The sequence below is a fragment of the Pempheris klunzingeri genome, chromosome 7 (genome assembly GCF_042242105.1).
Source record: "Pempheris klunzingeri isolate RE-2024b chromosome 7, fPemKlu1.hap1, whole genome shotgun sequence".
NCBI classification, from domain to species: domain Eukaryota; kingdom Metazoa; phylum Chordata; class Actinopteri; order Acropomatiformes; family Pempheridae; genus Pempheris; species Pempheris klunzingeri.
Window position 1 is genome coordinate 25,842,372 of NC_092018.1, and position 17,543 is coordinate 25,859,914.

The window sequence follows — 17,543 nt, forward strand, 5'->3', positions numbered from 1 at the left end:
TTCAACAACCCCCACCCCCCACCTACCCGCCTCAGGGTATACAAGTTCTATTGCACAGAAGCAATCATTCTTACCCTCACCCCCCACCCCCCCACCCACCCCCCGCCTCCCCTCTCTTTGTTTTGCAAATGGCCTCTCCCACATCATTTTACATACACACTCCAACCACTGAGCTCTGGGGACTGTCCAGGAAGTAATTGTGGCTTTTGTGCGTGTAGTCCCCTGCCCCCCCTTCCTCAAAGGAGCCGCGCCCCCTTGTCAGCTGTCATCATATAACTGCCTGCAGACCCAGGGGCCTAATGACAGGATCTATAGTACATGAAAACACAATTATAGCCCTTGGTTCAATTGCTACTGTGTGAATGGCCTTTAAAAGAGGAAAAAAGGAACCAAACACATGCTGTCCGCTCGAAGGCATATAAGTCTGAACAATACGCACTAAATCACAACCCATTCACACATACAGAGCCTCATTCTGAGCATTTTAAATATGCACTGTTTAAGCGACTCTCCCTGCACTAATTATAGGATGTGCTTCATGCAAGGAGATTTCTGACTGATATGGATACATTTGACCTTGTGTGGCATCGCTACTTGCTGTTTTAATGAGCTAATACGAGCGAGGGCGCTGGCATATTCAACCCACACATGAGTCTCAGTGTTCCAGCCGCATTTCATTATCTCTGACGATGTTGTTTTCATGGCAATATTTTGAAGCCACATTAAGCATCCATTACAAGACGCTGCAGGAAACATGTTGATGGAACCTGCAAAGGATCCACCGCTTGGGCTCAATGTTGCAAACCCTTACATACTTTACATTAGGCAGTCAAAATGGCAGAGGAGGAGAGGAGAGGCCTCATCTTTTTCAAATGGGAACAGTGACCCCCAATGGACGATGCTATGCAGTCTGCCAAAGGGTTAACACAGCATCATCCACCACTTCCTCATGCATGTGGGTGCAATGACACTCTAATGCAGCAGGGGTCAGTGTTGTATCACCGCTAAACTGAACACAGTTCGAAGAAAGGGTATGCTGTGGCTGCAAAGATCACATCTGTCTCAGTGACACCACTAATCCCATTTAATCTGTCTGAGTTAATGTCCAGCTTTGCTACTCACCAACCCCTCCCAGGCATGACTACGAAAACAGGGGCATCGGCAGATCCCATCAATGTAGTGACCCTAATGGGCTAAAATGGCAAAGATAACACTTAGACACTTCTAACGTCCAGACGCCGCCAAGAAGGCAAGCATTTCATCACAGCTATGTAGGAACGCACACTTTTACAGGCACACGCACAGTAATATACACATACAAATAAAGTAGAAGTAGATATGTGCGGACACATGAGGACACAGAGACCCTGTTAAAGAACATACACAGACATGATGGAGGTATGTGAACAAGGTACTGTGCACGTTGCAAAACATGCGTGGAAACACATTCTTCAAACCAAGCAACAATTAAATATAATCTAATAGAATAGGTGTTGATTGAAGTGCTAATTAACTAAAACAAATTGATACGACTGTGACAAGGACAGAATGAGTCTTTTGTAAACGATGGCAGAGAATGCAGTGGATTGTAGCAGCCTACTGCAGGAACGCATCAGGATACGGCCTGGCCTCTCTATTGTCTTACCCCCTCTCAGGCCTGTCAAAACACACAGGCCTCCAAACAAAAGACCTCTCACAACTACAGGAGGCTTCTCTTTTCAGTAAAAGCTCAGGACTGCCACCCACTTCCATTCTATCCAACAAACACCGGATCCCTTCATCCTTAAAGCCTCCAGTGTAACACAGCACCACACACCAGAAGCCAGCCTACGGACTCAGAGGCAGCCATGAAACCGGATCCCTGATAGTGCTGAGTTACAGCCCTGCTTCTAACGTTTAACTAATGCGTGATTTTGTAGGCCGATACCATCATTTTGTACTGAGGCTGTAATTCTGCTCTGATATTCAGTAAACTTTAAATGCTTATTCTGAAGGAACACTTTAAACTCACACAGATAACATTTGTGTCTCCTCATGTCTATTTAATGCTTGAATGAAATACTGGAACAGAATGTTTCTGATTTGTTTCCATTTTAGTAAATGTCCCACTGCAACAGACATTCAACACAGCTTTCACATTTGCAGACACCTGCTGCCCTTTGGGTGATTCCAGGGAAGATTTCTCTAAATAATAAGTAAATAGGAAGTGCTGCCATGGCTGAGTCAATGAGGAAAAGAGCGTTTATCAAAATAATACACAAGGAAAGTGAGGTGGCGTTAACTACCACAAAGCACAAATGACAAGCAATGTCCGGTCGATCGCGGAGGTAGTGCGGGTAGATCGCGTGACATTAAAAAAAAGAAAAAAGATGCGTTTGCGACTTGATTGACGTACAGGACGGCCAGTCTGTGATCTCTTCTCTGCTACGGGTCGCGGGCAGGAACATGCACGCGGTCAAATGCGCTAGCTACTGCAAAACTCCAGCGAGCGAAGTGACCTAGTTAGCCTTCCAATTTATATCTACTAAAGAAGGGATACTCTGGGATGGGGAACAGGATAGGAAGGGATATTTGACTCCATTCAGTGCAGGTCATTAGAGTAAGGTAGTGACCATAAATGTATTGAATGTTCCCAATTCCTCTTGTCACTTGAGAGCAATATTGATGGTTACATCACTGTTTGTCACCTATGTGCATTACTGCTGTCAAGTTTTGTGTGTAATACCAGGGGTTATATTAGCTGCAGTTAAGCAGTGTACCCCAACATATATTGTATATATAAAGTATACTCAGTATATATAGAAATAAATATATGTTTAGCATTTCTAATGTAGGTAGATCATTTTGACCTGGTCTTTTTAGAAGTAGCTTGCAAGCTGAAAAAGTGTGGGCACCCCTGATCTAATTCATCTTTACTAAAAAGCCATTATTGGCTGGCTTCTACACATCAGTGTGAAGAGACATGACAGGGAGCACAATCTGGGCTACGCATCCTCTTTTCTAAGGAAACGCGGCTTAACACTTTCTTCTCTGTTTCCCTAAACTGTGGTGTTCAGTGTCTGTTGAAGGTTGTTCCGCTTCAAAGCGACAGTGTGCATCCAATGACACCTCAAGAGAGAGGTAGATTTAGATGGTGGATTTTTTTTGTTAAAGTCGAATTTGATGAAGGTGTAAAAACTGCACATGTGCATACACACAGCTATGGCTTTGCAGCCTACTGTTTGTGATCTTCTTCCTCGTTTACATCCGTTTAGGACCTCTGTGGATGACCTGTTTGATAAACTCATTCCACAAGAAATCTGACTGGCAGCTCATAACTTGTTCTTTGCAGAAAGCTCTTGCAGGAGGAATATGACCCCAGGCACCCAAGATACCCAAGATATTCTGGCACACACATTTCTGAACTGCTCCCCAAACATTACTGTAATATAAAACACAATGATACTGTAAATCATAAAGCACGAGGTGTAATAAAGTGTTTCTAGTGTTCTAGTTAAACATCTACCAGGGGCAATACATCTGTTGCTATAGCTACAGATTCTCTGCTAGATGCAAAATCGGAATATGATGTAGCCTGGGAGGTCCCACTTTAATAAATTACATAAAAAAAGAACATAATCACAACTAGCCAGCTAACAACCACAGAGAAATAATGTCCTGACAAATTTATTATGGCTAACATTTGCCTCCTGAGTCCAAACCTAATGACTGCACTGAAAAAAGCTGCACCCCAATGTAACTGTGAAATTAAAAATTGCTCTAAAATAATGCCCTTACCACGTTCTGCAATATGAAATACCACACAGTATATCCAGGAGGAGTTTCTCCTTGCCTCTGTTACCTTGTCCAATCCCAGCATGCAATAGCCCCAGCTCCAACAGAGCATGACTTTAGATCCCTGCTAATTTAATGTTCCCAGACCTAATTGTCCCCAGAGTGGTTGCTCTGAAGTAGCCCTGCTGTATCTCAATGACTATGGCTTGTTAAAAGTGATGGGATGTGTATGTATGTGTACGGACGTGCAGCACAGCAACCCGACCAAGCACCTTACATGGCCTGACATTAATCACTGTGCACTGTCCCATGCAATATTCACCTGGCTAAGCACAGCGGGCGCAAGGGTTGTCTCGGTTCGGCCATTCTTTGTCATTCTCTTCCCTGTATTTCCAGTTCTATTTTGGTCCCTGTCTCTCTACCTATGTGTCTCTTTCCTTATCTAAGGGGTTGGGAGGCAGCAGCTGTGGGGAGTGGAGTGGTGCTGGATCTTGAGCAGAAATCCTGAGAGAGATGAATATTCCTCAAAGTAATTTCACTGGTGTTCCCATTGAATTCTTTAGTTGAAATTGCTCCTGTGGGTCACATTTATCATAGCTGCATTTACAATGTTACCCTTGAATTGAAAAAGGGATCTTTTAGTGCATCAGTGTGTCCGTCTACAGAGCCTGCATCCATTTTGACAAGTTAACAGGAATATCTGCCACCTCTGAGTTTACTGACTTATCCCACCGCCTGGGGCCAGTTCAACTCCAAACTGTCCTCTGGGACTGAAGCAACGGACATGAAATCCTTCTACGCCCTCCCTCACCTCCATTTCAACACCGGTGGGACTGTTCCCTCATCCTTTCCCAGCCTGCTCCTGGCATGCCAGGCAAAGTCAACACCACCAGCCCCAGTGGAAACCCATGGGGACAAGTTTGGCTCCTCACACTAAATCCACTGTGGTCAGGCTGTCTTTTGAGCAAAAATAGGTGGCATTTAGGAAACTTGAAAACACACACAGAGAAAAGTGAGCGCTCCCAGACACTTATTCATATAGGAAAATCATCTCAGAGTAGTATGAATAAGATATGTGACAGTTTCACCAAGGATTTAATTTGCAGAATAGATATTTGTAATTCTTCTCCTATTATCTTTGGGAAGTCTTCAATGAACTTACAATGATCAATACCAGTGGCTCGAAGATTACTTCACTTGGATTTTTGAGCAAGTGGTTGTAAGACACGTTTCATATACAGACGCCTTGTTTGTGAGTCAACCACGAATAAAGCCGTGCTATTATGGGAACATTTATCATGGTAATATATTAGCTCAGCACTAAACATTCTCTGTCTGATCTCTGTTCCAATTAGCTGCCTTTACTGTTCTCTGCTGGGAAAATATGTTTCTTATCTATATCATACATGCTATATGCTTTGCTGAGGACTCATCAAATGTTCTTGCAATTCCTTGGTCAGCTATTTGAGTTAATGATGTTGTAAATAACTTGTGTCAAACATTACAAATGTGTCGTTTTACTGTATATTCAAAGCAATTAGATGTCTTTTATCTAAACACGGGCCTTTGACTTGAGTCATGATTCACACTGGCATGGCTGAACCACATCAGTGGTTTTGTGAATATGGTCTGAATATGGTTACTGGTTCAAATCCCTGGTACAGCTGGGAAGTAGTTCTGGTGCCCTGCAGCAAGACACTAAAGTGGTTTAAGGGAGATAAACTATCAGATACCTTATTGTTTGAATGAACTCTGCATGTTGTCGTATAGATCTCTTCTTTAACAGGCACGTGTGTGATCATTTGCTAAGCTTGTCTTTGATGTGGTGAGGACAATTACCCGCTGTGTGATCATGCATACATGTTCATGTTACAAGCAGCTAACTAATTGATCTGTCAAGGTCTATTACAAGTCACGCTCCACCACTCATCTCATGTCTTTCTACTCTGCACACACATGCACACACTCACACATGTGATGTGCCTGCACACCTCAGCGTACCTCATTATCCACTCATCTAATAATGCTCTTTGTTAAATTGCAGTGTTAACCTGAGTAACAGGAGTAAAGGCCTTTTCTATCACGTTACCACTTACAAGCTTTCCAACCCCATAATTACATCAAGGATTTCACATTTTAGGGTTGATCTCATTACAAGTGCAACAGTAGTTAGTGTTTCAGCAGATAATTGCAAAGTGAGCAAAAAGTGTGCGTCTCAGGAGAGTAAGGGGAACAAATATTTCTTTCTGTGGAGAAAAGTCATGTGGAAATCGAATTTCAGTTACAGTAAATGAAAAAATCTTGTACCCTGTTGGCTTGATACATAGAATACATACATAGGATTAACTTCCTTGTGATGATACTGATGTGACGTTTCAATATGTCCAGCAAAATCTGACATCTGCTGTTTTAAACATTTTCTGAAAAAAAATGTGACTTTTTTTTAAACCTACAATAGTCAACAATATCAAATTGCAGCTCAGCGACTTCTTCAGAATGACTCAGGTGGGAAGGATTCACATAGATCTCCAGTTTAAACGGGCTGGAAGCTAGGCTAACCAGGGGAGATTGGCTGTTGGCCATCTCCTGAGCCGAGCTGCTACCGCTCAGGGTCGCTGCTCCCAAGATAACAACCAGCGTACCGTTATCAGTCATCCTGATCATCTGCCCGTTACGGCTGCCACACTGCCGATGGTCGCAGCTCTCATGCTGCCCCTGAACTATGCTCCAGTGCACCGTTAATGCTCAAGCTAATCTGATCTGTGTATGGTTGGCTTACTGCTTATAAACACACCTAGTTATAAGAAAGGGAAGTAATCCTGAAGCAGCTACAGTATGACGGGGGCATGCAGGATGCTGGCTCCACGTGCACAGGCTAGCCTGATAGTGAGTGGGTTTTGCCTGAGGGACGGGGTTTGGAATAATGCAGTGAAGTATCCATATATGTTTTCCTGTATGACATTGTTAGTGAGGTGTGTGTGCAGCACAGGGTAAGGCACTGCACTAATGGACAGGGATGGTGATGTGTATGTGTAGCTATCAGCGTGTTGCTTGAGCGAGTCAGCATTATGTGTTATTCATGACCCCCATTTGAGGTATATTGAAGGTCAAAGCCATGCTGCTGCTAGCTGGGTATCTTACAGCAAGGAATGTCAGATAAAAGCAGCAGTGCAGGTCAGACTGTGCATTAGTTTATGGATATTCACCTTTATAGCAATAGCATACAGTAATGACCGATAATATCTATGACAAATATTTACCTAATTTTCTTGTTTTGACAAAGTGTAGAGGTGTGTGTGTGTGTGTGTGTGTGTGCGTGCATGTTTGTGTATTAACAGTTTTGAAGCTGGCTAAGTAAAGGAGCGACCTCTCTAAGTAAAGGTGCTATGACCTTCATTATGACTTTCAGCAGACAAGGAGGTGGGCTGATAATAATTGGCCCTTTAAGTGTTAGTTAACACATTCAAAAGAAAGTTCATTAGCATAAATTCAGCAGTAGGTAGCCTTGTCAAAAATCTAAATCAAATGAAAATGATTTTGTTTCCATTTTGGCCCATGCAAATGGTTAAACTGTTAGTTCAAACAATATCAGAACTTGCCCTCAAAGACAAGAAGAACAGTCCTCAGACCTTGGTGTGCACATACACACCTACACACACACGCACGATGCTCAGCCATTCCAGAGGTCCTGGCAAGTCTCAATTGGATCAAGTGCTGCCCCCCCAACTGCCAGCCTGTTCTGTTCAAACCCTGCTCTGACACTGCAGCCCTTGTCCTCCGGCAAGCTCCTGGTACCCTGGGGTGCCTAAAGGAGACAAACACATCACCTCGCAGGCCGATCAGTGTGACATCAGAGTGTGACATACACAAGGGACACCTCCTCTGACTGGTGACACAGAACAATAGAAAGAAATATGGACAGGGAAAACTAAGCTGGACACATGGTGAGGAGGGTAGCCTGAAGGGCAAAACAGAAAATGCACCAAGTGCCTGTGAGCTGATTGTTGTGGTGGACAGCATCCTCAAAGTATACATACCTACCAGTGTATTCTATCAATATGATTTGTAATAATGTGTAAACACCTGCTTTAAAGCTCAGATGGCTGCTCGATGCTGCCCTGTTCCCACAGTTACTACAAAGGTCTTTATATACTGTATGTGTGCGCATCCATAAGCTTAGTGTTTGTAGGGTGAAGGGATCTACGGTATGCTCTCATGAATTCATGGTATTATTAAGTTAACTTGCCAGAAAAGAGAACTGTGAATATTAAACAATCAATAGAGTCCATGGGTGCTGTTGCTAAGAATGTTTTCAGTGGCAGGCACATCTGGAAGCAGATGTGTTTTATATGCATGGGACTCCATCCATCCAGAGACACTTAGAGTGCATGAAGACATCACAGGGGCGGAGGATAGAGTAACAACAGATATGTCTATCTGTTGCTCTCTCCTTAGCTCGTAGTGCTTAAACTCCAAGCATCTGCTCTTACAGAGTCACTCCAGAGTCACAAAAATAAAACGAGGCTTTGAAGTTAAACTTTTACTACCGCTCTGATCACTGTAAGCTGCTCTGAAAATCAGGGTAATAATTCCTCGATATGTACGGGACAGAGACTCATAAACACGCCAGAGGAGACAGTAAACAGCAGAGTGTGAGAGGGCACTTGACCCAGAGAGACTGGACGCAACAACTGTTACTTTATCAACACCTCCATAACACAATAATCTGAGGAAATAAGCCTATATTTGTAAGGATACACAGGAATGAAAACTCCTACGAGAGGTTTTCATGGGGCAGGATGGCCCACAGGTTCTATAAGATGTTGGTTTGGCAACTTGCACCACACAAAATCCTATTTGGCAACAATTTCTAAATCATATTACAGAAGCAGGTGGGTGTGGGATAAAAAGCAGTGAGAGTGGGCACGTATGGTCTTAAGAAACAGACCCTCACTAAAACTGTACTTAGAACTAAAGTAGAGAGGACCTATTCAGCTCTCAAAGGCTTATTTGAAGGTGCAGATCAACTGTTTCACATTTCACAGTGTTATATATTATTAATTAGCTCTGCAACAGGATCATGTCATGAGTCAGATCTGCCCTGTCATTATGACTGGAAATGGGTGCTTCCCAAAGCATGTGAACACAGCATTATTGTTACTTCTCAAAACAATGATAATGTAGCTGGGAATTGGGAGTTTTAGTTATGTATCAAAGGCAGGCTTTAGTTCTCAGCATGCAGAGACCTAAAGCCTGTGCAGATCTTCAGATATTTTAGCTGCTTGTTTTAACACACCGAACCAGTCAAACATTGCTGCAGCCAGACACTGAGATTAGAATCGGCAACTGATACAAGAAAAAAGGATGGAGTTGGATACTTTAGGAGCAACAGAGACCCACCCAGACATAGTTAGCCAGCAGTACTTTATAGATCAGTCCAGCTCTGGAAGGAAGAAGTCTACATTTATCACGGATCACAGGACTGAGATGTTTTTAGGAGAGGGGGGTCAATGCGCCTTAACCAGTCAACTAAGCCCCAGACAAATTCTCACTTTAAGCTGCTGCAAGGTGCTGAAGAGACATTCAATACAATGGTTCACTGACACATAAGCCTTTGCTGATAAGTGTAGTTTCATGAAGTTCATGTGTACTGTCATATCACGGCAGAGCGTGTAAAAACCCCGCTAGTGCACTAGATAACACATGTCAGTGTCATGTATTGTGCACTTAAGCGTCAAAACCACATCAGCTTTGTAATAATAAATATACAGTGTCCAGTTACTCTTTCAAAATAAAGCACCAAAACTAGGTGGTTAGCTTTAGAAAAACATGATTCTTTGGGTTCAAACAAGTGTTACTTAAGTAAGCTAAGTTACATGACGTACATGATGTATTTACATGTGTTGAAGAAGTGTGTTGCCTCCTCCCTACACAGCCATCGTCACTACTTGTCACTGTGCTTCTCCTTTGCTGCAGTCATTAGCGCCCCCTGATGGTACTGCACCTTCATACACGTGGACTTTACGTGCTTCGGGGGAACCAAGATGTAACACTGACACAGTATCCTCTGGTGGATATGTGTGTATATTACACGTTTTGGCATGGGCCTGGGCCGGTATGAGGTGCATTCCTCAAAATAGATCAGATTTGTGGTTTTGCTGACGACAGTAAAAAAAAACACTGAAATCTGAAGGTGCATTTGTTTATGTGCCTCCAAGGCATTATTTCAAATTCTACTAAGGAAGAACAAAAATCACGACAAATAGACAGATGGAAGATGTCGCTACCTATTCAATACGCAGTAATATCACTTGGGAAGCAAGTGACTCTGTATTTCCCTAATATATATATATATATGCCAAGGACAAAGAAATATCTCACTGCTGATTGGTAGAGAGAGATAAATAATGAAAATAAAGAAATGTTTATTTTTCTGGGACCTGCTTTCATAATCTTTCTACTATCGTAATCTCTCTAGGAGCATGAGTAATACATTTTCAGATGAAGTTACTATAAAAGTTGAAATTCAGCACAGCTGGAGTCTCAGGCTCGATAACCACAGTTTGCTGATCTTCTGCAGTTCATCATCTCGACTGGAATGTCGACCTGGTTCAGTAATTGCAGCCACATTACACTTACACTTTGGATAAGTGCAGCAGCTAAATACAAGATTTCTAACTGTCACTTGGTAAACTAAATATCACAGCCAAACTCATTTTCAGCCATGTTAACTTCCTCAGGAAATCTTATCAAAGAGAGATATTTTTGACTGTGGAGGAGGCCTTCAGGCGACACAGCCTCATTATTTAGTTTGGCTTCCTGACTACATTTCCCCTCTTATCCTCAACAGCACTATGGTGGATCTTGGCCTCGGACAGGAGCATAAAAACATCCGCCCCTTTAAACAAACTGTTAACACATAGATGGGCTATCTCACTGGGACAGACTCTGAGTCTGTGGGCTCAGCAGTGTGCTTGAAGCCGGGGATATTGGCAGTCCTCTATCTGCATAAACAAACAGAAAACCACTTCTGCAGTCATGAAGGAGAACAAGAATAGGGTAGCAGAGTAAACCCACCTGAAGGCAGCATACCAACAATTTGTTCATGAAACACAAACACTTTTGGTAGCAACACGGCTCAGCAAGGTATAAGAGTCCCATATTTCACCCTTCACTGATGTTCAAATGCTATTCAACTGATTCCCAAACAAGTACATAACTCACATAGTGCACCCAGAGTGCAGCCTATGTATCAGCCAGTTTGTCTACACAGACTATTGACACATGTCCTCACCGCTGTATTTGCTGGTCTGTCGTAGTGCACTGCTGTGCCAATACGTTCTCTTTTAACTTGGTTTTTCTTTAAAAATTAAACAAGATGCTATTACCACCAAGCAGACACTTACAAATATACAAGTACTAGACTCCATCCACCTAGTATCAAAAAGGGACTGCATGATCATACTTTATAGTAGTCCAAAGTGCTAGTCAGCAGCATCCTGAGAAAAATACTGACCATCAAGTGAGGAAAAGATTCTTGCTGACAATAAAAAAAGATCTTAAAATAAAAAAGTGCTGCACCAACTCCAATGCAATAATCCGAACCATTAAAAAGTGCCCAAAGTCACCACAATGTGACAAACATGATTACTAGAAACGAGCCCACAGTGCTTATGTGACAATGACCTGGACTTCCATCAGGGACAACATTAGTAGTGTCAAAAACTTCTATTTCAGAAACAATGAAAACCAAGTAAATGATAAAAAACATAATTACAAATGACAGATGTAGACAGCTCCAAATGGACTACAACTCTACATGACAGCTGCTGTTCACAAGAGAGGTGAGTGATGAGGTGAGTATTTGAAGAAAATTATTTTATCCAGTGCCAAACAGTGAGCTGTGGTCAGATAGTGGGGACTGAGGTGATGACAGCCTCAGCACTGCAGTACAAAGTCCCTGCTGACAATCCCACCTGACATGTTTTCTGTTCACCCTTTTCTGTCAAATCCCTGTAGCTGAAGCTATGGAGGCCGACACACTGACCATTTTGTTCTTCTTGGAGTAAGTCTTCTTCAGCAGCCTCTCGTTCATCCTCTCCTGCTCCCGCTGGGCGTGATGAAGGAAGCCGTTTTCCAGAGGATCCATCACAGGCTGGACATTCTCCTCTTCCTCCTCCACCTCCTCGTCTTCCTTTTTCTGACGCTTAGCCACCTTTTTCTCCTTCCACCGCTCCTTCTTCTCCTGTGCCTTCACAACTCCGGCCTTCTTCTGCAGGGAGAAGCAGAGAGCACATTAGAAATCCAAACAATAAAGCATGAGAACGTGAGTGTGAGGGGAAGATATATGGACCAGTACTTCCTCATAATATAGTATGAACTGTGTAGTGGTTGATGGGTACAGAAATAAAACACTGCTACTGTAGTCCTTGATAATGTATGTCTTGTTGTTAAAAGCCATTAATAGGAGAAATTGAATGATTAAAATTCACAGAGGCAGTGTTAGAGCATGTCATATAACCTGTTGCACAGAGCCATATAGACATATTTTACTCTCCATAGAAACACAGACTCAGTGACACAGATAGTACTCAATGCCACACTGACAAGAGAGATTTACTGCCTTTAGTGTCTCAAAGATTCTTTTAAATCCTTGAAACAATTGTACATCAGGTGATGACAAGTGTATGACAAAAGGATACTTCACACTGCCTTTGAACAACAACAAAGCAGACAGATATCCAGATGGATAGACCGAGTGGCGGGAGATGAATGTGTAAAAGAATGGAGGGAGGGTGTGCCACAGCTGGCAAACAGTCAAGCGCGTAGCCCCTTTCACTGCTGGCTTATACAAAGCAAGCAAACACTCAAGCAGAGAGCGGCGCCGCTCACTCTCTCTCTCTCTCTCTCTCTCTCTCTCTCTCTCTAAAGTCATCTTTAATCCTGTCAACAGCAGAACAATGCCTTACTGGAGCCCATAATCACTTTATGGCTCAGATATAATGAGCTTATGATATGAAGTGCTGCTTTAACACACACTGGAGAAAATAGTCACTCTACACTTACACTATGACCAAGCAATTTCCCCCTTTAATTAATTATTCCTTTCATGCTTCGGTTACGGCCTGCATGGAATTGGTGTTTGTTTATTGGAATTCAAACACCATTTGTAACTGCCTGGGATCTTACTCAGTGGTTTCTTTGCCCACCCCCCCAGCGCACGTCCTTACCAGTATTTCATAGACAGACACAAATGACGTCATGCTGTTTATAGGCGGCGAATACTAGTGACTGGTGTTTGCCTCATTTCAGCAGCTGTAGATGCACTAAGCTGGTGTTCAAGTGAAGAGTAGTGCACAGAAAACTAATATGATTTAAAGAGGCGACACAGCATGTTACTATACCCAAGTGCCCATTTTTCCTGGTGCTGTAACACGCCATGTGGCCTTGTGTAGTGTTCATGGCATATAGTAACATGAATACCATTATTTCTGACTTGTCTACATCCCAGTTGTAATAATGAATAAATCCATCCGTCCATCCATTGTCTATACTGCTTATCCTGGATTGGTCATCAATCACAGAGACAGACAACAGCTAAGGCTCACATTAACCTGCATGTCTTTGGACTGTGGGAGGAAGCTGGAGTACCCGGAGAAAAACCCACGCAAGCACAGAAGAACATACAAACGGACATTCAAACCTGGATTTGAACCTTGAACCTTCTTGCTGTGAGGCAACAGTGCTAACCATTATATATATATATATATATATATATATATATATATATATATATATATATATATATATATATATATATACTGTATGTGACAACTACAACTTGGTGTTAAATAATACATAAGTGCCTGAAAACGCAAACAAACACTAATGCCAGCCAAAGTGTGTCATTTATGTAATTCAGCGCTAATGGATGGGGATGAGAGTCATATTGTTAAGAGCTTTGTCCGTTAAGGTAAAAAAGTGCTATATGAATAAAGTCCATTTACCATTTTATAGCACCATAATATTTTTCAAGCCCTCTCTCTCTTTATAAGTAGGCATTACTAGGAGTGTTTTGTTAGAAAACTATTTGACAGCTGTAGATGTTTGGGCCCACTACACATGATCAAGAGGAGGATGACTTTTTTACTGTATATCTAAGAAATACAGCTAAGATTTGTGATTCTTTTTCTACTTTGTTAGTGTTTGCAACACGACTGACACGCTAATACGCTGATGTGAAAGCTCAAACGTTGTAAACATGGAAATCTTACAAATTACAATTTGTCCGACATTTCAAACAGTAATCAATATTCTAAACATTAATATGACATTAAAAGGAATTAGTTAATTATATGTACACTTTATATAGCATGTATCATCTATTTACATTTCAGCAGGTCACATCACTACTTGTGTGTGTGTCCCTAATTAATACATATTGGGCCCCGTCTCCTTCTCCAAAGAGTGATTTTATTTGGAGAAGCTCTTTGAAATCTGAGATTGCAGAGATGAGTTTGGTAAAGTAATGAACAAACGTCTCTCTCTCTCTCACTTCTATTGGCTCTATTGGCATATGCACACTGGCAGTGTGGGCAAAGTTAAGGTTGTGGCTAACAAAGACACACGAATTGATGCACATGCACATCAGCATGTGGAACACGCTGCTGCCAGCCTGCCTGTCTGTCTGCTTGTTTGTGTGTCTAGTGATTGAATTTTATCCTCCTCCCGGGCTTCTGCTGCCTCTTATTTCCAGACCTCATCAGGCCTGAGTGGAGCTGGTGACTCGCTGCTGCTTGGTAAACCCTGTCGGTAGAGATCACTGCATGTCTGAATGGCAGAGGACGACACACCGCTGCTTGAAGCTGCGTGGAGTTCAAGGCCAAAGGCTGCTAGTTCACGTTTCAACATCTGTTCACAGCCAGCAGCACCCGGCCCCAACTGCAGTTGGCACAATGTTCCATATGAATAATCAAATTATTGGCTCCAAGGGTGGGAGGTTAGCAGATGGCTAGCGCATTAGCCCCATAACTGCTAATGAATGGCACCTTCCATGACAAAAGGTGTTCGTGTGTCAGGCACTGCAAAAAGGTGGCCATGGGAAGAAGGAAGGTTTCCATGACAAAAAGCTATTTTGATCCACGCCAAAAATTTAAAAAATATCTAATTGGAGAAGCAAAAATTCTAAAAACACCCACACAAACAGCTTCATTACAATATTTCAGTCCAGGAGTCTTTGCATGGATTTGTACTGAAAAAGTCTATAGCTAATTGTTTTTTTCTTACTTGCTGGCACAATTCCCAGCTTCTTGGAAACATATGCAGTGTTTCTGGTTATGAGATTTTCTTCTCTCTCGTATGAGGAAGATTTATTTTTTTTTCCATTGTGAAAGGAAAATGGTTACTTTCATATTGTGCACAAAGTGCAGTTATAAAAGTAGACTTGATCAGAATATAGATCTACTGTCCTCATTTTAAACCAGGACAAACAGTGAAGACATTTAACAATCAATGCTGAATTTAAGACTAAAAATGTCTTAAATAACAGTATTTATGGACAATTTATGGTCATTAAGCTCAGAGTAGTGACGATGCTGCCCATAGTAACAACAGTTCATCTTTGGCCCAGAGAAACTATGAGACAAACTATTAAGAGAAGTGTGTATTACTGTATTTTTTCACATTGTGACAAAAGGTTGCTAAGCTAACAGCTCACGGGCTGCCACCAATTTGACATTTGGATTTAATGTCATCGCACTGATATCACACATCAGCTCCTTCTCAACCCACAAGACAACACGTTAATTTCTCAAGAGGGACCAGACAGTGTTAGCAGGCCATTTGTCACGCCTGGGGAGCCATCTTTAAAAAGCTGTTACAAGGACGACAGAGCTATAGTCTGACAACAAAGGACGCTGAGAATCAGTCCAGGAGCTTTCCTGTTTAGAGCTGAAGCTCCAGTATGATTGCCCATCAATAAACACCAAGTCATGGAGATGGATAGCAATTCAAGTTTCCCATCTCTTTAGTTATAAAAACATGTCTCTGTAAACAAACTGGCAACTCATTATTGGCAGGGTGCATTTCTTATATCTGAAATATTATGATAACAATTCACCTGCTATTCTCACACATAATAATTGGTTATGACAATTCAGTAAGCAACATGTAACTTTAAGCCATGCCTGTTCTTCATTTAGATGAAAGATTAGACTACTGCTAAACATCTTTTTACTAACTAATGCCCTTTTTTGTCAGTATGTTTGAATCGACATGTTTGTCTAAATGGGCTTCAGACCTGTGTTTCTCATTTAATCCCCTCCCTCTTCCCTCCCTGTAATATCTTTTTCACTTCTTTTCCTTGTAAAACTTGTGTTCAATGAAGTTGAAATGTCATTAAAAATTATTTCTGAAAGGGCATCTGATCGTAGATTTGTCTCAGTCCAACATCCAGTCAAGCAAGTACAAGTTCAAATCAATTTGAATCACGTGGCCTTTCTCTCATGCCACCTCTCTACAGTAGCAGTTAGGTGTGTCATAAAATTGGCCTAGGGGAAAAAGTATAAAAATCAGCCGTTCCAAACTCAAATATGTGGCTTATGTGCAGTGGCAGGTTGTGGCAGAGCCTCTGGGGCAGCATGGGGAGGCTTCCACTCAAAAACACTTGAATCAACATATTTTTGAGCCATTACTGCAAACATCATCCCTGTGTGCTACACATTACTAACTCAAACTCCATTCAACGTCAACACAAAGTTCCTTTCCAGCTACAGAATTATGCTGTTAGCCCACATACACATTCATATTACATGTTCTAAGGCACTTACATAACATCAGCTCTGAAAAGCTTTGATATGGGCCAAATTGGACGACAGGCTTTGTTAAACACATTTTATTCCTCTCTCATGTTTTAGTGAATCACTGGATAACTGCATGTCCTTAGATGTATTATAAGCAAGCAATAAACAAACTAAAAATAAGCCAGTGACCTCATTTCAAGACAATGGTGAACTGATGACAAGTACAATACATATCTCTTTGCTCACTCCAAGACAGAAGACTGGTGGCATGTACAGTTCATTACAGTTTAAGTGAAACAGATGAGTCTTGGTGTAAAAAATGTCATGCCTCTCAATATAGTTTGTATGTGACAGGATTTTGCCCACTGTTAATTGTACTATCTAAGCTTTAGCACCACAGAGCAATTAAGACTTTGTTTAGCACATTTGCACCTGCTCCCTTTGCTGTCTCATGTCTGCTCTGCTCTATCAGTAATAAACAGATTTCAATTGTCTATCTGTGTCATTTCCATTTATTCACAGTCCACGACTCCGACAATAGATCTATAATAGCTGCAAGAGAAGAGGGGTAATCCATCACTGTGTGTCTGCCAGCAACGGCTTAGTTGTGATATAATTTCCATATGCCAAAGGCTTGAAGTGGGGTTTTTCTTTTATAAAATGGTTACTAAATCATTTCTACACATAATGGAGCAGCCTTATCACACTCTGTAGTATTAAAAAGCCATTTACAAATGAAAAGAGTAAAATACTGATGCAAATAATTGCAAAGTAAATGTTTTGCTGCTGGTAAAAATGGTATATATGTATTCGGTACATTTAGTTGAGGGTTAGGCCTTTTAAATGGGGAATGCATCATCTCTTAACCTTTCTCTGTCACTACAACCTGCATAGTCAAAAAACAAAACTTTCAGCCTTTCTTTGTGGTTTCCCAGGTGTCTCTTTGGTCCAAAATGAAGAGAATGCCAA

General features: G+C 41.7%; 1 protein-coding gene across 9 annotated transcripts in view; it reads right to left on the reverse strand.

Annotated features, from left to right (window-relative positions):
• The window catches only part of fbrsl1 (fibrosin-like 1), a 264,098-nt gene that overhangs the window by 175,656 nt on the left and 70,899 nt on the right, over positions 1-17,543 (reverse strand). For all 9 annotated transcript variants that reach the window (XM_070833128.1, XM_070833125.1, XM_070833126.1 and 6 more), the window contains exon 2: positions 11,822-12,046. In XM_070833128.1, coding sequence (XP_070689229.1) covers positions 11,822-12,046 — 225 coding nt within the window. The remainder of the gene's footprint in view (positions 1-11,821; positions 12,047-17,543) is intronic.